General features: G+C 36.1%; 1 protein-coding gene across 1 annotated transcript in view; it reads left to right on the top strand.

Moving 5' to 3' along the window:
- LOC126652385 (transcription factor RFX3-like) overlaps nt 1-14,367 on the top strand; it is a 109,537-nt gene extending 95,170 nt beyond the window's left edge. The window contains exons 10-15 of the mRNA XM_050339128.1: nt 4,841-4,938; nt 5,235-5,384; nt 10,054-10,262; nt 11,237-11,390; nt 13,414-13,456; nt 13,900-14,367. Coding sequence (XP_050195085.1) covers nt 4,841-4,938; nt 5,235-5,384; nt 10,054-10,262; nt 11,237-11,390; nt 13,414-13,456; nt 13,900-14,141 — 896 coding nt within the window. The 3' untranslated portion in view covers nt 14,142-14,367. The remainder of the gene's footprint in view (nt 1-4,840; nt 4,939-5,234; nt 5,385-10,053; nt 10,263-11,236; nt 11,391-13,413; nt 13,457-13,899) is intronic.
- Nucleotides 14,368-23,862: the final 9,495 nt, after the last annotated feature.

Genomic DNA, 23,862 nt, shown 5'->3' with positions numbered 1-23,862 from the left:
AGGGAAAATGTGTTTAATTTAGTAAGAATGTAAACTGATAATTCTATTTTTGAGTTTCATCTTTTTTTCTTTTCCTGATTTTCAGTATTTGGGGAAGCCTTCTCTTTCCCATAACTTCCTAATAAATATTACCATAAAGGAAATTAAGAGGGAAAAAAAACTTTTTAACAGACAAGCTCTAAGTAAAATTTGGTCAATTGAAATTTTTGTGAAAACTTTTTAGTGCCAAGAAAATGAATGAAAAACTACTGAGTAGGAAAAAGCCAAATTTCTTTGTTTAAAAATAAGTCAAACACTTTATACTTCTGTGGGAGAAAAATTTATTATTATCTAATGATTCTAGCAAAAGACCAGAGCCACTGTGTATTAATGGCAATAGATCCTTTCCCCCGAGAATGGCCTTTTTATCTCTTCACAAATGACAGGAGGGACAGTGCCAAATTTGTTTGGGAGTTCCTCTTCCATGTTCAAGATATTTTTCACATTGTATTTCTCAGTTTCAGCAATTTCAAGTTCCGGAAAAACTGCAAAATCTTGTTATTTGTGTAGGAGAAGGATTTCATATGAGAAACCCAAACTTTTTGAATGCTTATCCAAAAATAAATTTTCTTCTTGTAATTTTTTTTTGCTGCATCATTTAATATGTGTTTAGTAACACTTTACAAACTATCTGAATAAACTTAGGCCATTTATTTTGCATCATATTGTTAAGATTCTCTGAAAGAGGTTTTTGGTAATTTGGATGATACCCAGATCAACTTGAAGAATGTTTGCAGCATGTAGGTGCTTAGGCTTTTGGTAATGGTTGTATATGTTAACCACTGTTTACAGGACAGAGGACAACAAAATTTTTTAATTTAATGTGTCATTTTCAAATTTCATTAGAAATTTGTGATCACTCTATACATCATGGTCCTCTAATAATATAGTGTTCCGCTAGAAAGATGGAAAATTATTTCTTTAGAATTTAGAATTTTTCTTTCTTCATAGCTAAAGACTTTTTTTTTTTAAATCAGGATGACACTGAACTGCATTTTTTCCACACTCACTTTTTAAAACAGATCATTCTGTAATACAGTGGGGTTAAAAAAATCTTAGGCATTTTACATAGCGTTTGTCCAGGAAAAAACTTTGCTAGCAAAAGTTTTTAATTACAGGATTCATTGATTACTCAAACTGAGAAAGGGCATTTCTCATATTAGGTGACTTCCATTAACAATTAATTCTTACTCTACCAAACATGCTGTTTTGCCTCATAAACAAAATCCAGTCTTGCACTGTTTCTTCTTAGATGTAATAAAAAAAAAAATCATTTATAGATAGTAGGATTTCCCTTTTCTGTTTTTTTCTTCTTCATTACTGTGGCAGCATTAATTCTCCACCACCAAGTTTTCACACCAGTAAGAGCAATCCTACCTTCTGTTAGTTTAACACATTCTTATATATTACTTATTGATACTGTCATTGAACATTGCACATTGCATTTTGTTCTTCAGAACTAAAATAAACAACATGTTAGCAATGGTTCAGGGTACTTCAAACTTACTTGAGGAAACTGAAGTATTGCAATAATTGCCATTTCCTGTGAGGTTTTGCTCTTTAAAAGCAAAAACACTTAGGCAAGAACTAAAGGCAGAAAATTCATGGTGGAAGTTTTCAGTTTGTTAAATCAGAAACTAAATAATTTTTACAATCAAAGAATAATTCAGGTTGAAAGGAACCTCAGGAGGTCTCTAGTCCCACCTCCTGTTCAAAGTATAGTCAATGCTGAATTCAGACCTGTTTGCTCAGGTACCTGGAGCACCTCCTTCCCTCTGTCTTCACTGACCCTTGTGTCTGCAGGGTTGTTTCTCACATATTTTCTCACTCCTCTATCACACAGCTTCTGCACAGCATTTTTTACCCTTCTATTCCCTTGCTGCTTAACTGTCCTGGGTTGTTTTTGCTCTACTTTGTTGTCCCTCTAGCAGATATGGGGTTGTTCAAGTCCCTCATGAGAACTGGAGTCTGCGAACATGAAGTTTATTCCAGTTACCTAAGGAGACCTGTTTGACTTTACATAGCAAGTTTTTGGTAGAGGTGGGGGGCTAGAAGCTTCTCATAGAAACACAGATGGCTTCTATGAGAAGACACCAAAAACTGTCCCCAGTCAGAAAGAGCCATTTTGAGCTGGCTCCAAGATGGACTCATGGTTGGCCAAAGTCTGAGGCAATCAAAGACATTATTAGCATCTCTGTGATAACATATTTTTTAAAAAGGGTAAAAAATGCTGCACAACAGCAGCTGGGTGAAAGGAGTGAGAATATGTGAGAGAAACAATTCTGCAGACTCCAAGGTCAGTGAAGAAGGACAGGGAGGAGGTGCTCCAGTTGCTGGAGCAGAGATTCCTCTGCAGCCCCCAGGGAAGACCATGGTGAAGCACACTGTCACTCTGCAGCCCATGCAGGACCCCACATGAGAGCAGGTGGGTGTGCCCTGAAGGAAACTACAGCCCATGAAGAGCCCATGCTAAAGCAGGGTACTGGTAGGTACAGTGGTCCCGTGGAGAGGAGCCCGTGCTGGAGCATGTTTTTTGCCAGAACCTGTGATCTTGTGAGGAGATCTACACTGGAGCAGTCCATTCTTGTAGGATTTCACCCCATGGAAAGGACCTATGATGGAGTAGTTCATGAAGAACTGTAGCCTATGGGAAGGACCCATGTTCGAGAAGGTCGTGAAGGACTGTCTCCCATGGGTGGGACCCCATACTGGAGCAGGGGAAGAGCATGAGGAGGAAGGAGAGGCAGAGACAGTGTTATGAACTGACCGCAACCCCCTTTTCTTGTTGCCCTGTGCCACTTGAGGGCAGGAGGTAGAAGAGTTGGGAATTACGTTCTTCCTTGAAAGAAGTGAGGATTGGAGGAATTTTTTTTTAGATTTGTTCTTATTTCTCATTATCCAACTCTGTTTGATTGGCAATAAATTCAATTAATTTCCCCAAGTTGAGTCTGTTTTGCCTGTGATGGTAATTGCTGAGTGATCTCCCTGTCCTTATCTTGATCCATGAGCATTTTGTCATATTTTTCTCCCCTGTTTTGTTGAGAAGGGAGTGATAGAGTAGCTTGGTGAGCACCTGGCAGTCAGTCAAGGTCAACCCATCAGAAGACTTCATCTACTTCTTCCTGATGAGGTAGTCTGTATCAGATACCCACATCATCACCCCCATTGTTATGTCATCTAACCTGGACCCTTACGCTCTCAGCTGGCTTATCATCCATCCCTAGGCAAAGCTCCAAGCATTCCATCTCCTCCTTCATATAGAACAACTTCTTGGCTTGTTTTCCCTAAAGATTCTGTATCTATCCATTGTAACACTCCAGTTGTATGAACCATCCCACGATATCTCTGTTATCCCTGAGATCTTAGCCCTGCAAATGCTCACAGACATCTAATTCCTCCTATTTTTCCCCATGTTGCATGCATAAGTGTACAGGCACTTCAGAGAGGCACCCAGTTGTACAAATTTTCCCAAAAGGGTATGAAAACTTTACCCATAATGCTGATGTCCTGATATTTCCTTAGTGATGTGAATATGCTTGAAGTGGTCAGTTTTCAACACGGTTTTCTTGATTTTGAGGTCCCTCCTGTTTACACCACATCCTTTGCTTGCCTATCCAATCTGTGACTTACTCACTTGACTATTGGTCATCCCTTCCCCATCATTTCTAGTGTGAAGCTCTCCTTATCAGGTTGGTCAGCCTGTTGGCAAAGCTGTTTGTGCCTCACTTGGTCATGTGGATCCTGTTTCTCCCTAGCAGTCCTCTATTCTCAAAGAGTATCCCATGGTCATAGTGGCACAAAGTCTAGTTGGAGGCCAGTAAATATCAGTGTACCCCAGAGGTCAATACTGGGTCCAACACTGTTCAATGTCTTCGTTAGTGATCTGGATGATGGGGCAGAGCATACCCTCAGCAAGTTTGTTGATGACATAAAACTGGGAAGAGTGGCTGATATATCACAAGGTTGTGTGGCTATCCAGAGGGACATTGAAAAGATGGATAAATGGGCTGACAGGAACCTCATACAGTTCAGACAGGGGAAGTGCCAAGTCCTGCTCCTGGGGAGGAACAACCCCATGCACCAGTACATGCCAAGGGGGTCAGCCAGCTGGAAGGCAGCTTTGCAGAAAAGGACCTGTGGGTCCTGGTGGACATCAAATTGAACATGAACCAGTAATGTGCCCTTGCTGCAAAGAGGGCTAATAGTCCAGGTAGGAGATCCTTCCCCTTTTTTCAGCACCAGTTGAGTACTGTATACGTGGAGTCCTGTCTCTAGTTCTGGTCTCCCCAGTACAAGAGTGACATGAACATACTGGAGAGAGTCCAATGAAGGACCATGAATTGGCACTGCTTAACTGTCCTCTAGGTGAAAAAATTTCTCCTATCAAGTCAGGATCCCTCTTTTTTCAGTTTATGCCCAGTGTTTATTACCCTCCTGCATCATTGTGAAGAAGCTGACTCTATCTTCTTGATACCTTGTAGGTATTAAAAGGCTTCTACTAGGTCCCCCCTAAACTTTCTCTTTTCCAGGCTGGAAAAAACTACTTCCCTCAGCCTCTCCTCCTAAGGTATGTGCTCCAGCTCCCTGATCCTGTGGCCCTCTACTGAACTTGCTCCAATTTATCAACATCCTTCTTGTATTGATAGGGATCTGAACCTAGACTGGATAAGTCTCTAAGCCAATAAATGCCAATAAATGCAGTACTTCTCAATGCAGAATATTTACATACTGAGGATGGAAAAGGTTTCAAGAGAGGCACCTTGCCATCCTTTTAATTTTATTTTTATTCTTTAATGTTCAGGTGCCTTGACTCAAGCCATTCGCAATTTTGCAAAAAGCCTTGAAGGTTGGCTTTCCAGTGCCATGAACAATATTCCACAGAAAATGATACAAACCAAGGTAAACAAAGTTTACTGCAGCTTTTTTCACAATTGTACACTAGATGTCATTCAAGATCTAAAAGTAGCAACCTTTTAACTTTTATACTAAATGTCATATTTAGGTTGAACTTCAAACATAAAACATGGTATTTGAAATAACTTTGTTTTGTCAAAAAAAAAACATAGGAAAAATGGTATTTGTTCCATTATATGTGAATTGCTCATAAATTAATACAGCAATTTTAAAATTGAAATAGATGAAACAGAAGATCGGTTGATAATACAGTGTGTTAAGATAAATGGATTTGTTCGTAGGTTGCCTCTGTAAGTGCCTTTGCCCAGACTTTGAGAAGATACACATCTCTCAATCACCTGGCTCAGGCAGCTCGAGCTGTGCTTCAGAACACTTCTCAGATCAACCAGATGCTCAGTGATCTCAACCGTGTGGATTTTGCCAATGTACAGGTACCTTTGGCTTTAAAAACCAGACTTTAAAAAAAAAAAATTATAACTTCCACCTGCTTTTTTTTCATTTTTATTGTTAATTCTTATTCTATCAAGAAAGCAAAATAGGAAGATTTTTCTCATTTATATATATACAGTTATTCAGTCAAAACTTTCCAACTTCTGTTTTGGTTATAAGGAAAATAAAATCTCAGGAACATTATCTGTTTCCATTTTCTCTGAAAGCTTCTTATCCTTCAGACCATACATTCTGCCAATTTTTATTTAATGCAGATGAAAGTGTAGACTACATGTGTTGTTAGAATGAACAGCATGAACAATGCCTGAAGATGAAATCTTGGATAGTAACATAGCTTCTGATCTTCCATAGAAAAGTATTGATCATACAGCACTATTTCTAGTACAGATGGTTTCATTATTTTTATTATGTTTCATATATTTATTTAAAATACAATATCATATGTATACTGTAATTGTTTGTGTTTACATTTCCAACCTTTCCTAAGTAACTGGTTAGAACTAGTTTCTAGTTATCTGTAAAACATCAATTTATTATTTTTCATTAGGCTTATAAAAGGGTTTCCCTTTTACCTCTTTCTTCTCCTTAGAAGAAACAACAATTTTTTTTCTCCTGTTGCTCAACTAACTTACATGGCCCAGATTACTGGTAGTCATACATTTGTCTTCTTTCATGAACAAGCATTTTAACTTATTTTAACAGAAGTTCATAAGTTTGCTAGGAACAGTTAAATTCTTTTTGCTTGTTTTGAAGATCTTTGAATAAATAATATTTAACACAATATAGTTATATTGCATAATAGTGTGTGATTTAGTATGTGACCAAATATATGGTGTATTAGAAATTGTTCTGTGGTAAGATATAGGGTCTATGAATGTTGAGCTGTTAACTTGGCATGTGATAGCTAGAGTTTAAGATTATGGTCTATGTCAAATCAATATTGGTTTTCTCAAATTCCATTTAACAGAAGTATCCATACTAGTCTTATTAAAACTTAAAAATGTAATATAATCACATTCCATGATAACACTGTGAATTGCTCATTATTGCACATGGACTGTGTTTGTCCAATTGTGTGCTATTTATATTACTCATTAAGCAATCTGTAATATATTGCAGACTAAACACAGCAAACATTTTTTGTCCATAAAACAAAGCTCTTTTTAAGTGAGGTGATTAAAAAATGTAACAGAAATTGTAGTTGGTCTTAACTCTGTCATGGTTTGGTAATGTCATTCCCCAATTTAGTGTTCCCCCTGAAACATATCAGACCTCCCTCCCCTCCCCCTGTGGCAGATTGGAGAGGAGAATTGGAAACACACAAAGGTAAAGATCATGGGGTGAGATAAGAATAATTTACTAGAAACAGCAATGAGATAAAAAACCAAACAGTAACAAAGCTAATAAGAGAGTGTACAAGATAGGCAAACGATTCACATGTGATTGCTCTCCATGTCTAACCCAGCACCACACTACCGCACACTGCCATGCACCAGCCAAACTGGAAGGGTACCCACCCCCCTCCATCCCCTGTGCATGGTGTGAGGTGGTATAGAATCACAGAGCATAGTCACAGAATTACAGAATCTTCTGAGCTGGAAGGGACCCACAAGGATCATCAAGTCCAACTCAAATGAACGGCCCATACAGGGGATTGAACCTGTGACCTTGACATTAGCACCAAGTTTTAATCAAGTGAGTTAATCTCAGGTATAAAATAACCTCTGCCCCCTCCTGGCTACTGCAAAAAATTAACCCTGTCCTGACCAGAACCAGGACATTGTCCACCCTTTATTTTATACCATCTACCTCATGCCCAGATCCTACATCTTGCAACTATATATGTATATATATCTATATATATCTACACAAGCAGAGGTACCATTTCCATAGTCAATGACTGTTCCTCCAAGATGTCCTCCAAGATGCTGAGTTCATTTAGTCCATGACTGGGGGTTCTATCTGTCCTAGATGCCTTACAAGGCAGAAGGGTTGGTGTGCTGTTGGTTGGTTGCAAGTTGCATCAGGAGATCATGACTGGTGTATCTGGAGCAGTCTATATTCATTGTCCATGGTAGTTATGGTATACAATGCCAGTGTCATTCAGCAACCAATATCATACGACTCAACATTACCAACTGTTTTCACCCAAAAATCAAATCCCCTTGAGGTACACATCGTGTTTCCCTATCCCTTTGCCTTACCCACCAAGTGCACCCAGGTCCTGGAGCAAAAACAATCCCAAGGAGGGGTTTGCCTCTGCTGGAGGAAGGACTAATACAAATTGTCTTCCCTAATACATTCCCCATATGTATATATGGGAACTTTATCCCCTTCTACAGTATGTGGAGGTTTTGATTGGACAGGACCAGCTCGATTGGTGGAGCCTCTAGTGTTCACTAACCAGGTGACCTTCACTAAATGTAGATCCCAATGTTTGAAGGTCCCACCACCCATTGCTTTCAATGTGGTTTTTAACAGTCTGTTGTACTGTTCAATTTTCACAGAGGCTGGTGCATGATAGGGAATATGATATACCCACTCAATACTGTGCTCTCTGGCCCAGGTGTCTATGAGGTTAGTTTTGAAACAAGTCCCATTGGCCGACTCAGTTCTTTCTGCCGTGCCATGTTGGCACAAGACTTGCTTTTCAAGGCCCAGGATAGTGTTCCAGGCAATGGTGTGAGGCACAGTGTGCGTCTACAGCCACCCAGTGGTTGCTTCTACAATTTTAAGCACATCGCACTTGACTTGGCAGGTCTGCTGGAGTGTCATGTAATCAATCTACCAGGTGTCCTCATATTTATATTTCGACCATTTCATCCCCCATACCACAGGGACTTTACCCACTTGGCCTGTTTGTTTGCAGTGCATGTTTCACAGTTATGGATAACCTGGGAGATAGTGTCAATGGTTAAATCCACCATAGCTGCTATTTTGTTGACCACGTCCATTGAAATCTGACAACATCCATCTTGCCATTTTACTCCTAAAAACTGAATTTCCTGGACAGATCCCTTGACCTTACTTTGTTTTATGTCAAAACTGGCCTTCAGGAGGATCTGGATTATCTTCTTCCCTTTCTGAAAAACTTCCTCTGCTGTGTTGCCCCATACAATGATGTAAGGAATGTATTGCAAGTGTTCTGGAGCCTCACCCTTTTCCAGTGCAGTCTGGATCAGTCAATGGAAAATATTAGGGCTGTGTTTCCACCCCTGGGCCAGTGAGTGTTTTAAGGTCGCCTAAAGAATCGCCAGCAAAGTATCAGTAAAAACAGGTTTAATATAAAAGAGAGCATGACAAAATTCTTTGGCAAGGATCACTCTACTACTTACTAGATGGTTAAAGCACACCAAGAAAAAACAAACAAAAATCTAAAATCAGTCAATCCAAAATGAAATAAACCCAAAAGTATTTATGTGGAGGTTAGGGGAAGGGAGGGAGAGAAAAGGATGGGAAAGGGTAAAGATAAAAAAGGAATATGGAAGACCCTTCTGTTGAGTCACAAGGTTCAGAGTAGACCCCTGTGCTAAACTGAGCCTGGACTTGATCAACAGTTTATGCCTAAAGACCCAAAAGCATTTAACTTAACAGCACTTAAACTCAATCGATACCTGAAGTTAAATAATTTAGCAAAGTATTCATATAGAATTTACTATAGTACAACAGTAACTTACTTACAGGCCTAACTTACAAATCTAAAGTACTTAAGAATCTAAGATAGCAGCATTCCTAGTACATTTGCTATAGTGTATTCACACTCACATGCACACAGACCTAAAGAGTCTGTACAAGGTACCTTTGAAAGATTCCCCTTGAATTCAGTGAAATACTCACTTTTAATGCCTTTGCATCTTCTCAACAGGCAAAGAGTTGAGCCTTGAGGATGGGGGTGGGGGTGTATCATCCCAGGATCCATCATGGTCATAACCCTTCGAGTCCCACATTGGGCTGCAAATAAGGCTATCGTGGTTTAGGAATAGCATTTCCCAATTTAGTGTTCCCACTGAAACACTTCAGACCATGCACCACTTGCTGACTTCCCCCTTCCATCCCCTTGTGGAGGGCTGGAGAGGAGAATTGGAGGCACAAAAAGGTAAAGATCACACACTCTGGCAAACAGGAAAGATGAATCCCCCCTGCACATGACATGAGTTGGTATAGAATAATCCCAGGGCCCTGGCTGTACCCCTCCTGACTACTGCAAAAGTTAACCCTGTCCTGACCAGAACCAGGATACTCTTTCAAAGCATTAGTAACCATAATACTTTGATTTCTTGCTTCCTCTTTACTTTTTACTCTCTCAACTTCCATTTGACTGCCCTTTCCATTCCTTGTTCCTGTAGTCTCAAGCCTTGCAATTCCTGAAATTTTTACTAGAAAAACTATGAATAAAGGAAGTTGAAAATTCTTTAATGAAAATTAATATGGAACATTGCAGTGTATTTGTGGGTTTTAATGGTATTTTTATTTGATGCCCATTTTTATACTTTGGATTTCTTACTTACATTTTCTTCCAACAAAATTGAGAGAGACAGGAAGATAAAAATACTCATTAGTTTACTTAATAAGTGTAGTTCATCCTTTTCAGTCTTTAAGAATAATTTACATTTTGTGTTTTGCTTTCATGCTTGCCATGTGTTATAACAGGAACAGGCTTCCTGGGTGTGTCAGTGTGATGACAATATGGTTCAAAGACTAGAAACAGATTTCAAGATGACTCTTCAGCAGCAGAGCACTCTGGAACAGTGGGCTGCCTGGCTTGATAATGTAATGATGCAAGCATTGAAACCATATGAAGGAAGACCCAGCTTTCCTAAAGCAGCACGGCAATTTCTTTTAAAATGGTCTTTCTACAGGTAGTCTCCTAAATTATTTTAGCTATTTTATTATTTACTGAACTGTAATAATGTTGAAAAAAGTAATATCAGACAATAGTTCCCAAGAAATGAAGAGTCTTCCCCCCATCCCCTGAAAGATTAGTGTTGTTGACATTAAACACAGTGCTATGTGCAACTCAGTAGTGGATGAAACTATCCTTGTATATTGTTTTAAAGACCTCGTGTAAGGGTAATGAGGTTAGAATTTTATCCTGATTTGGAAACATGCCATGAAACATTTTGGATTGAATAGCTATATAATTTTAAAGCAAATGTTTCAATACTAGTTATTAAAATACCATGGCTTCTATTTTTATTATGTAGAGACAGTAAAATATTTTTAATGTGTAAAAAGAACAACAAAGCAAATATTCCATCTCATCTGCTACTGTATCAGTTATCGTAGTAAAACTATTTTTTTTCAAAATGGTACATTATAGCATCTACTTTCTGAGATTATCATATGGATGTTTTTCTCCACAATCTGCATTTTTCTATTATAAGGTATACACAAACTTATCTAAATTTTACAAGTTTAAAAATCATACCTTTGAACTAGGAATGTGAGTAGAACAGACACAATATTTTGAAGGACTACTTTGTTTAAAATTAAATAATTTTAATACAATTTTTGTTATTTAAATTTTAACAAAGGTCACTAAGTTCAGTTTTTACGTGTGCTCACATATTGGTAATTGTGCATAAACCAAAACAAAACCTTTCACATCTTTTTTAAAATTTAGCTTCTAGTTGTGTAATGTGGTCGCTAACCATGCTTTCAAAAAAGGGGAGAGACAAATAATTGTCTTTCCCAGACATTTCTTTCTGAAACCATTTATCAGATGGTTTTGGATAGCATTGCTTTATTATTCCTGAAGTGTATATTCCATATGAATAAATTATTAAATAATTGTGATATTTATTTCATAATTTTTTCCTCCATATATAAATAGCTCAATGGTGATTCGAGATTTAACCTTACGCAGTGCTGCTAGCTTTGGCTCTTTTCATCTGATCCGCTTGCTTTATGATGAGTACATGTTTTACTTAGTCGAACATCGTGTTGCTCAGGCAACAGGAGAAACACCTATCGCAATTATGGGAGAGGTAAGATAATATGCAAGACAATGGATTGGTGAATTTAGCGATAAATTTGGATATGTATCTACAATTTTTTTTAACAGTTACATGAACCTACAGGATATTTTGTAATAATATTTGTAAGACGTTGTAGATGGAGTTGCAAATACATTGGCATCTTCAAATTTGGGTTATTTACCTTCATCTATGTTTCACATGAAAGTAGCACAGAAGTACTTGCAGGACTGGGACATGGCATAATTCATGCCTATATTTCAATGTATTTTGCTTAAAATAAACAGAGTAAAAGTCGACATTCATAAGCACTGTCTTGTTTTCCTCAGACCTTTTTTTTTCAGTAGCTCACCTAACTGTTAATTTTGTGTGAGTTGCTTAAGAATTTACATTATCTTAGGAGTTATCATCAAGGAATTGTACTTTTGAAGTTCTAGGAAATGGTTGATGTGGAGATACAATAGATAGTTCACCAGACTGACACTTTATGTTTTTATACTTGATGATCAGTATATCATGTTTTGTCTTCCTGATAAGTTGTAAGTTACCTTGCATGACTTGATATATCATTCTCTCCTCATTATATAATAAATAGTATAATAAAATATTATTAAAATATGTACTTTTTGATAGAGATGTGAAGTTGACTTAATTTGTAGTTTGATATGACATTTTGTAAAAAAATAAATTACTGTTTCCAATTAGATACTTAATTGAGCTTTACCATTGCATTTATAGCAAAGTATTGCAAAAGTGTAGTATTGCCACATTCTTGTTTTCTTTACAGACATAGTATATGTTAAATTTAATGTTTGTGGTGTACTGGGAGACTTCCTATAATGTTTTGGCAAACTTAAGGTAGATATTATCTTATAGAGAAAATATGTAATCTAAAGCTTTGAGAGATGAAGGGAACAGGGAAGAAGTAAACATTCATTAAATACATGGTTTCTTGTGTTTCTCTGCGTTTACTGACTGGTTGCAATATAAAATGGGAAAGACTAAGACTGGTTTGACAAACACTTGAAGCCATTATGAACTGTCTTTGAAGCTGAGAAAAGCACTCTGTTTCCTCCTCTCCCATCCCCTTAGATTTGTATATTGGTGCTGGCACAAGTACTCAGGTAGACCTGTGGTTAACTGGATCAGAGAATTAATCCTGTGCAAAATAACCCCTTGGGTTACTTTTTTGGGGTTAGTTCTGACTTAAGGTGAAAGGATGGGTATGGGGAGGTGAGGAGGGAGTATGTGTGAAGGAACCTGGAAGGATAGGGCTGCTGCTGCTTATGCTGGTTTAGTGTTCACTGAAGTTTTATCTTTCTGTATTTCTGAAAAGGACTGAATCAGGTATGGTTAGAAATATATTTATTCAAATATTGTACTCCTTTCATTTGAGATTACCTCATCAAATTATGCTCTGCTGTTTATCATTTAATAGAAGGGTAAAAGACTCGGACAAGGAAAGGGAGGAAAGAAGTTTGCATTTTTCACTTGTGAGCAACCTTTCACTTTGTTTTTTGTATAAGTAAACTAGTCAGCAGATTATGCTGTAATAACCATCAACCTTATTTTCAGTGGTGCCATTTATTTACCTCATATATAGTTTTGTTACACTATAACTGCCTTTAGTGACACACCATTTCAGAGGAACTTTTAAACAAGCTTTTGGTTAAAATATTGCAGTTTAAAAATGGACACTGGTCATATTTTCTAGCATTTTACATCAGACATATCTCACTCAAAGTAACAAAGGCCTTGACATAAGTCACCCTAAAAATCCAAAACCACATAGTTAAGTTTATATCCTGTTGTTTTAATTGCTGAGAATATTTTATTTTAATTTCTTTAATATGAACATGAATATGATGGAATGGAAAATTAACTGGTATACATACTATGGATGTGACTGCAGTCAGATGCATGCACTTTCATACTAGCAACAAGCCATTAGAGAATACTACTGGTTTCGTCATAGATAATCTAAGGTCATGTTTATATAGGATTGTGACTACACTTTTTATTGTTTATTTTGTAGTTTGGTGATTTAAATGCTATATCCCCTGGAAATATGGACAAAGGTAAGCAGTCATCTCTCAAATGTATCATTTTATTTAGAACTAATGTGTGTCTTGGAGTAAGGTAAGTTCTTATTTTTTGAAAATATTGTTAAATGGAATCTAAAGTTGTATCATAATTTAAATTATGTGAATATAACTATTAGATTGGTACAATATGCTATACATTATATATAATAATGATTACAACACTGTAAGACCCTAATAGTTAATTTTTTTTAAATGTTTATTATTTACACAAGAAATTTTCAGAATTTCACCCAGAATTTATTTGTATATCCTGGTGAGAGAGCTGAAGGGGATGGATAGGTGGAAAAAGGAAGATATGATTGGTTGCTACACTTTCCTGTGTTTTCATATTTCATGTTATTTGCAAAATAAAGGCCTTTGTATTCATTTTTTTTCCCTTTGTGCAATTTTTTTTTTCTTTTTTTTTGTGTGTGCAGATGAGGACAGTGAAGTTGAAAGTGAAATAGAAGAAGAGATGGATGAAAATGGAGAGCCACAAGCCAAGAGGGAGAAAACAGACTTAAACCAAGCATTTCAGGCAGGCTGCATGCAGCAGCCAGTGCTTGAGAGTGGAATAGAGCAGAGCCTCCTGAACCCACTTCATAATGAGCACATTATTACAAATACTCAGACTATCAGACAATGCAGTGCTAGTGGAAATACATATACTGCAGTCTAATATTGAAGTGCCCCCCAACTACATTAGCCTTGTTGATGCTGGACTTAATGGGGGGGGATAGGAGAATAGGTCTGAAAGTTGACTTATCAAATTTTAACTGTGCTGAACGTTATCTTTTATTAGAGTTGTGAAATAAAATGTGTGTATGCATTTTGTCAGATGTTTAAAAAAATTTGTAAGCAAAATCATTTTACATTGGTTACTCGATATTATGAATTTTCCTAGTTCCAAGTGACAATGAAGATTTTTGTCAAAATTTTAATGTTAATGCTTTTGTCCTCTTAAAATTAAAACAACTTATTTTTTTTATAGTTTAAATATATTTTAATGTTAATTATTTGTCATAATGATTTCATATACATAGGCTTTTAATTAGATGCAAAATATTAAAAGAAATGCTTTCTTTGACTTATACTGGATGCATACTCATTTGACAGCAGATGCATCAAATTTGTTATAAAAGGTGCTTTTCATTGAACAGAACTAAAAGACATTATTTTAATGAAATTGTGAGCATTAAGGGGGTATTTTTATCATAATGTTGGAGGGTTGGGAATATCTACTGTTTTCTTTCTGTAAGGAAGAAGCGTTTTCACTGCATTTACAAATGCAGAATAAGTGATAGAATTGTAACAGTGTGGTAATGTGTACACTGTAGGCACACCTAATTATCTGATCTTGTGTAAACAATACAAGCTTCGTTTAAAATCAACAGCTCTGAATTTTATTTGCATGCCAATTCCTTTGGTTTTGGAGATTACTGATTCTATATTTGAGACCTCTGCACAGATATTTTTGGTTATCAAGTGGTACTGTAGTTAATAGAAACTAAACCAGAAAAAAAGTGACTTGAATTTTTTTAAGTGTACATGCTACTTATGTTGAATTGGACATACAGGAAAACATTCCTTTTGGATGACTTTCTTCTATTCCAGGTCTTTTCCTACTGGTTTAATTTGCTGCTTTCATAAGTGATAATTTATAGAATGTAAGAAACCTAGCAACCTGCATAATTTTCTTTTCAAAATATATTTCCCAATTATTAAAGTAAATTTAAATTTTTACAAAAATTTATTAAGGTAGTATAACTGGCACACCTCCCTTATTCCCAATTGCATTAAATTTGAATAGGTGGCTAGATGGATCATTGCCATTTAGAATGTACATCAGGGATCGTTGTACCTCGGCTATTACATGGTGCCTTAAACAGAACCAAGCTAAGATTTAGTATTTTTTGTTATTTTTAATAACTCTTAAAATTTATTCAACAAGGTGTGCCTGTCACTTTCAATTTTTCTAAGTATTGGGGCAGGTTACATAGTCTTCAAAGAAATAAAGAGGGTTTTATTATTAAACAATATTTATATCCCTCCTAAAATTGATACTAATAATATTTTCTCTTGTTTCTAGTTGAATATCACTTTATTACAAATAAAATTTGCTTGGGAACTTGAAAAGCAAAACTAGCTTTAATACCAACTTCAAATGTTGTTAAAGTAAATGGACCCTAGTCTTAATCATGGTTATATATTTTAAACTCTTGACAGATTTTAAGTTTTAAAAGTCAGACAAAATAAATAAACAGGTACACAATGCAGTGAATATTTTCATTTTGTATATGTGGTAGGGTGTCAGTCTGATGCTATGTTTTAATGATTACATCTTATAGTGATAGTTTATGCAGTCCATACTAATTAACTTTAAACATGTCTGATTTTTTTCTGATTATATTAAGTATTTTCCTTATTTTTAAAGCAGACACATGAATTGGTTAGGCTAAAACAGTGAAAATAAGTAAATAAATAACAAAAAATGAAGGAAAAATAACAAAAGCAATTTTATAGAAAGGACTGTATAAAAAATGTAGGGAGTCTCTTGTTTTCTTTAGCATGACTGTGGACTGATTTTTATTTAAAGTCATATATACCAAATGGGTGAACATCATGTGACATGAACAATGTATTTTTAGCAAATAAATTTGTTGCCAGAGCTTTCAGATGCTCCAAGAATGGTTACAGATCAACTAAGATGTTTTAATATTTTTTGGGGTAAAAAATTATTTGCGAATTTCTTAGCAGAATTTGGAGGCCAACCCATCCTACTCCATTCTATGTAGGCACAGTTCCTACTTATGTCTGTAGATATTTTTTATCTCAACAAAAAGTGCAAATGAGGTTTGTATTAATTTCTGTCTAAATTCACGTGTGCACTGAATCCTCATAGGTTTTGTTCTCTCAAATATCACTGCATCCTGTTTTTTTTCCCTTAGAAATCAGCACCCTTGACCAAAAATCCTAAAAACTAACCTATGATAAATATTTTCTCCCTTTTATTTTGAATTATAAGATTTTAACAAGTAAAATTTAATTTAATACTCAGCATTTTTCATTTTTAACATAGGGTGCTCTATGCTGTACTGATGGTCTGTTTTGCATGTTTTCAAATTTTATGTTGCCAAATCTTAAAGGTTTTTTATTCATAGAATGTTGGATTTGTTGTTGCTGAGAGAAAAGTATAGTTGTAACATGTAAATCTAGATTGCTAAGAAGCAGTGAGACCTGAACATCTTTTGACTAGTTGATCACTGTTCATGTAGTGCAAAAAGAAAACAAAATATATGCATACAAGACCAGAATGCATATCATGGATTCTAATAGAAGTTATCAAAACAAAATGGAACTATCCCTGATTCAGGTAACTGAATGAAGTTTGTAATTCTATACTTATCAAATGATTATTCTCTCAAATTTTTAAGTCATCCTTTCATCACTTTATCAAATATTTGAAAGAATTAAGTTGTTGTAAGCTACTGTGTATACTTACAGGTATGAGATTTGTGTGCTTTGCATTTAAATTTACTGCAATTTAGATCAAACATACACACGTGAAACAATTTGCACACTTTTGATATTTGCTAATAGATGGGTGTTGTTAATGATTCATGAACACAAATATGGATACCTTGGTCCAAATTATGTACTGTGTAGCATGTGGCTGAATTGCCACTCTGAAGCCTGCTTAACTCTTTTCTAAAGAGCTGTAGCAAGCATCTACTGACTAGACACTACAAGATAAGGGTTTGTGGATATAATTTGTGGATTTTACCCAATCTTGATGTGAAATTCAAAATAATTATTTTAGAGATGCTTCCCCTATTGGCACAAATAACTTAGTAAAGATTGTGGCAGAATGGGTATTGTTGAATTACTTTTTCAAAACACGGGGCCCAAATTTCAGAAGTTTTATATTTATGAAAAGTTAGTTACAATTTCATATTTCTCATTGTAAATCAGTTTTTAAAAAAGAAAAAAGCCCCCTCTTTTCAGTTACCTGTTTCTATGTTTCAATATTGTACTGTAGCATGTTTTGTGCATCTTTTTTTTAATGTTCCGTTAAAAAATTAGGATATTCTTTAAATTGTTTACTTACAAAATGATGATGTACAGCATTTCTGCCTATAGTTCACAAATGTGTAAAATAATGTGCTGGTGTACTGTCACTGAATAATGCATAGCTCTATAAAACTCCATTTAAAGTGAAGCATTTTTAAATGTCTGAAATACTGCTTCTGGTCAAAATATTTTCCATGGGCTGACTGTTCCAAGTTCTACCTGACTTGATATATTTGTTTCTCATCAAATGATATCAGCATTGTTTAGAAAAACATTTATATTAGTTAGTGCTACGTTGCAATCTAACTTATAGAGTGGTTTTACAAAATAAAATAACCTTTTATAGTCATGACAAGAAATGGTGAAAAAGTAGCTTTTTAAATAATGTAAGTATTTTTGGTACTTCATGTGACAGTTACTTCAAACATTCATTTGACAGATCAGTAATAATTTCTGAAAATTACATCCTTGTCTCTGTAGAAAATAAAAACTATCATGTTTAAGAACAGGTCAATGAATGGTATTTTAGTATCTTTGCTACTTTAGTGATAAAAAAAAAACAACAAAAAAAACCAGGAATAGAAGAATAAATACAAAGTGCTTAGTTTAAGCCTTAGTAAATTAATTTAATGTAATGCCTTGCATTAACCCTTTGAGCGATGTAAGGACATACTTTTTAGTTAATTTAATTAGACCACTGAAAATATTCTGTATATTTAGGTAACTGATCGTCCTGTAGATTTTTTTTTTTTTAATTTCTAAATTAAACATTTGCATGCTAGACAAAAAAGGCTCAATAGATTTAGGCTAAATTATTCACTGCCATCAATATGTGCTGCATGGTGCAAAACTACTTCTACTCTTTTGTTTTCATAATTGCATAAATATCTGGAGAAATCAAATATTTGACTCTACAGACATAAGTTGTTTAAGATGCCTTTACAATATGGAGTTGTACTATTTTGGAAATATCTTTAGGGTAATATTAAAATACTCTAATACTGTAAATTAAAATCTTTAAAAATAAAACCAAAACTGCTTAGTTAACATGAAAATGAATTTTACAGAATCTTTGGTATGTTTGCAATCAAATTTTCTGCAGTCTATCTAATAAATAGACAAAAAGGACATTGTATTCATATTGCTTTTAACATTCAGTCACTGTTATATGAACTAATGGAAAAACAGTGGTACTAGTTTCAGCTTTCTCTACAGGGATGCTGTTTGGCTAGTTCTTATTGAATGTCATAATTTAGAAAGAAATAAAAAAAAAACCTCGAAACTGCACCTGCCTTCTGCTGTGTTGAAAAAGTCCTTTGTTCTTACAAGTAGTACTCACCAGAAAAAGGGAACAAGTTCAGAAGTGAGTAGAGAGTTGTTGAAAATTATAGATAGAAATTCCACCTTACTGAATTTTTCTACTGATTCCTTGCAACAGCGATCAACAACAGTAGGTGCAGATGTATTTATTCAAATCTAACTGAGTGAAAAAAAAGTCTCATTACATTTTGTGGAATTACATCAGTAGTATAGTGCAAGTAAGTTGTAAAGATTTTTAGTAAGTTAATGCAAATTCATGCATAATTAGAATGCAATACTCAAAGGGGTTTAATTTAACAATATTTTATTCATAATTTATTGTAAATGCTCCTCAGTTTGCATGCCTTGAACATTGCTGCTAGTGATTTCATATGCCAGAAGACCTAAGTTTAATTTACCCACTTTACTTAAGAAATAGTAAAAACCACTTACAAAGTGACTACCTAGTTTTTTGTTTTTGAGGAAAATATGCCTCAGTTTGATCATTTAAACTCTCATGGTTTATTTTGATATTTTTCTTTTAAAGAAAGGAACTTGGCAATTAAATTATTGGGACTGGAAGCCCTGAGTAATTTAAGCTTTTGTAAAAATTGTTCTTGCAAATTGATCATTAAGGCTGAAATTCACTGTAGAGAAGAAAGTCCATAACACGACTATGAGCATCAAAATGAGCCTCGCTTAAATCAGAATCATGGGAATGCTCTTATGTTCTTAAGTGCTTACTTGATTGTGGTACAAATGTCTTCAAGAATTTTCAGCACTGGGTGAACTTTACTCTAAAATAATAAATATTTAAAAAAAAAAAAAGACTGTGGAGGGACAACCTCAACTTGATTGGTGTTTACCAGGGATGTAATCCAGTATCTTTTGACTCACTGATATCAACAAGCGGGTCTTTTTCTTTTAGCTTGTTTGGTGTTTTTTTACACAAATAATACTAAAGGGGTCCCAAATACATTGTTAAAGTGATTGTTTTGTATTTAAACATTAAATATAATATTGAAATAACCCAATAAAGCTATTTAAAATGTCCAAAAAATATAATTATGTACCAAAGCAAGTTTCTCATCTTCACTGAAAATTTACAGTAATAACCAATGAGGCTACTGAATAAACTTTGAGTGCCTTTCAAAAACTTGGGAATTTTTGCCTCAGGTGGTAAACTGTAATTAGGTTAATTCTAGAGTTTGCCAATCAATAATTCTGTCATCACTCAGGGCTTTCTTAGCATCTAGGAAACTTACTTGGTTCCATTTATTTTCTACTGTATTTTTTTAAGGTGCCATAATTTAAATTTCACTTAGTAAGTGGCAGTTTACATTATTCAGTACCATGGGCACAGAAATGTAATAACACTAGGAGAATTTGAACTTTTGTTTTCCTATTTACTGCATACATTCTGTAAATTAAGAAAGTAACGTTTTTGTAGACAGTACATGTGACATAATGTAGTTTTGCAGTTTTTTAATTAGTTGGACACACTTTTTAATTATTTAAGGAAACATCTTTACAGAATAACTTGATATGGGTTTTGTATAATGTATTTGATTTTCTAAATATGTATTTCCTGCTGTGATTTTTTTTGTGTGAGAAATGCTAAATCTTTTAGTATCTCATGTCCTCTCAAAATTGGAAGGAGTTAAATAATAGTTTGTGGGCAATTTGTATTGTGTACTATACGATAACTAGGAAACTTTTATAATTATAAAAATATATTAACTTTTAGTGTGTTGTTTAAAATTAATGACTGGAACATGCTAAAGAGAGTAGGATTTTTCTGAATATTTCAGACATGAACTCAGGTTAGGGTTTTTTTGTGCTTTTCAAAACAAAATTGTGTATTGTCTTCTGAAATAAATAAATTTGTTTTCCTGTTACAAAAATTTAACATTTGAATTGTTTTGGGGTTTATATAATTAAATACTTTAGATTGTAATGCTATTGATTTTGGAAGGAAAATTATTTCAACTTCTACCTTTTAAATAAGTCAGTTAATAATTATATAACAGTATCAGGAGTAAAAAACTGTTTCTCAGATTGCAAATGAAATTATTATTCAAGGTGTCAACTTGATTAAATAGCTGTTCATGTTTCCAATAACTGCAGAATATAATATATTAGTTTAAATATCAAGAATAATTCCATTATAAAATTAGCTCGGTAAAAGAGGATTGTTAGGAGCAAGAAGTCTTTGCCATCTGTTAATATATGACCCCTCCATAGCCTACTACCTCAAGTTTTGCTCTAGTAAAATTGTGAAAAATATTTGCAGCATTAATTTATTTTAGTGTATTTAATCTGAAAACAAAAAATTAAAGTCTCTATCTTATCAAACCATGTTTCTCATGGATCTCTAATGTATGTTCCAAGCAATGTGTTTTACATCTAAAAATGTAGAATGCTATTTTAATTGGGGAAGACCCACCAAGTAACATAATGCTAGAACATTGAAGTGAACTTGGAATACAATGATAAAAAAAGGTATTTCATATAAAGCTTAAAAAAAAGGACAGGGAAGCTGCCTCCTAGATCTTGAAATTATTTTGTTTTGGAAGTTCAGTTTATGAGCATTATAATCCACAGTTGTCTATCTCATACAGTTTATTTCAACTAAGGTCCAAAAGCTTATTACAAATACAATACCAACTTCTACAATGAATTATACCAGACAAGATTATAAATCTTTATACTCTGATGACAAGCCAAATTTATGTTTACAATATTGTCCTAATTGGTTTGAAAACTGAGACATCCTGTCCTAGCTGGTGCTTTGATTGAGATTGAATGGATTTAGTTCCAACACACATCAGGTAGAGAAGAAGCTATACAGCCAACTTCTTTCACAGAATCACAAAATCAAATAGGTTGGAAAAAAACACTGTGATCATCGAGTCCAACCTTTGACCAAACACCACGATGTCAACTAGACCATGGCACTAAGGGCCACGTTCAGTCTTTCTTTAAACACTTCCAGAGACGGTGACTCCACCACCTCCCTGGGCGGTCCATTCCAATGTTTAACAATCCTTTCTGTGATGCCCAACCTGAACCTCTCCTGGTGCAGTTTGAGACTATGATGTCCTCTCACCCTGTTGCTCGTTGACTGCAAGAAGACACTGACCTTTATCTGGCTACAACCTCATTTCAGGTAGTGGTACAGAGTGATAAGGTCTCTCCCCTGAGCCTCCTCCTCTCCAGGCTACACAACCCCAGCTCCCTCAGTTGCTCCTCATATGACTTCTCCTCTAGACCCTTCACCAGCTTCATTGCCCTTCTCTGGATCTGCTCCAACACCTCAATGTCCTTCCTGAATTGAGGGGCCCAGAAATGGACACAGCACTCGAGGTGTGGACTTACCAGTGCTGAGTACAGAGGGAAAATCCCTTCTCTGGTCCTGCTGACCACATTATTTCCAATACAAGCCAGGATGCCATTGGCCTTCTTGACCACCTGGGCATGCTGTTGGCTCATGTTCAGCTGGCTGTCGACCAGCACCCCCAGGTCTTTTTCCACCGGGCCACTTTCCAACCACTCTGCCCCCAGCCTGTAGTGCTGCAGGGGGTTATTGTGGCCAAAATGTAGGACCTGGCACTTGGCCTCGTTAAACCTCATGCAGCTGTTGGTCTTGGCCCATCAATTCAGACTGTCCAGATCCCTCTGCAGAGCCTGCCTACCCTCCAGCAGATTGATACTCTAACCCAATTTGATGTCGTCCATGAATTTACTGAGGGTACACTCGATCCCCTGATGCAGATCATCAATAAACAGGACTGGTCCCATTTCTAAGCCCTTGGGGACACCACTAGTGACTGGATGACAACTGGAGGCAACACCATTCACCACCACTCTCTGGGCCTGGTCATCCAACCAGTTCTTAACCCAGTAGAGAGTGCACCTGTCCAAGCAGTGGGCTGCCAGCTTTTCCAGGAGTATATTATGGGAGACAGTGTCAAAGGCTTTGCTGAAGTCCAGATAGATCACATCCACAGCCTTCCCCTTATCCACCAGATGGGTCAGCTGATCATAAAAGGAGATCAGGTTGGTCAGACAGGACCTGCCCCTCCTAAACCCGTGTTGGCTGGCTCTGATCCCTTGTCCATCCTGTAGGTGCTGTGTGATTGCACTCAGGATGATCTGCTCCATAACCTTGCCAGGCACTGAGGTCAGGCTGACGGGCCTGTAGTTTCCCAGGTCCTCCTTGCAGCCCTTTTTGTGGATGGGCATGACATTTACCAACTTCAAATTGTCTGGGACCTCCCCAGAGAGCCAGGACTGTTAGTCTCTGATGGAGAGTGGCTTGTCAAGCTCTTCTGCCAGCTCCCTCATCACCCTAGGATAGATCCCATCTGCTCCCATGGACTTGTGTGGATCCAGGTGGCTCAGTAAGTCACTGACTATTTCCTCCTGGAATACAGGGGGGCTATTCGGCTTCCTGTCCCTGACTACCAGCTCCAGAGGCCAGTTGTCCTGAGGGTCACCTGTCCTACTGGTGAAAACTGAAGCAAAGTAGGTGTTAAGTACCTCAGCCTTCTCCTCATCCCTGTTAACTATGTTTCCTCCCCAAGTCCAACAAGGAATGGAGGTTTTCCTTGCCCCTCCTTTTGTTATTAATGTATTTATAGAAGTGCTTTTTGTTATCTTTAACAGAAGTAACCAAATTGACTTCAAATTGCACTTTTGTCTCTCTAATTTTCTTTCTGCATGGTCTAGTTATATTCCTAAACTCCTCCTGAGTAGCCAGTCCTATTTTCCACATTTGCTAAGCTCTCTTTTTATCCCTGATTTCCTTCAGGCAGGAATTCCTGGAATGCATTGATGATAACATGCTTTTCCAAGTGAAAGAGGAGCCAACAAGGAGAGGTGCTATGCTGGACCTTGTTCTCACCAACAATGTGGGGCTAGTGGGGAATGTGAAGCTCAAGGGCAACCTGGGTTGCAGTGACAATGAAATGGTGGAGTTTGCGATCCTTAGGGCAAGGAGGAGGATGCACAGCAAGCTCCTTACCCTG

The sequence above is a fragment of the Myiozetetes cayanensis genome, unplaced genomic scaffold (assembly GCF_022539395.1).
Source record: "Myiozetetes cayanensis isolate MyiCay16 unplaced genomic scaffold, myiCay2020 scf81, whole genome shotgun sequence".
Classification (NCBI taxonomy): Eukaryota; Metazoa; Chordata; class Aves; order Passeriformes; family Tyrannidae; genus Myiozetetes; species Myiozetetes cayanensis.
Note: the sequence above shows the minus strand (reverse complement) of the source record. Positions and strands in the feature narration are given on the sequence as shown.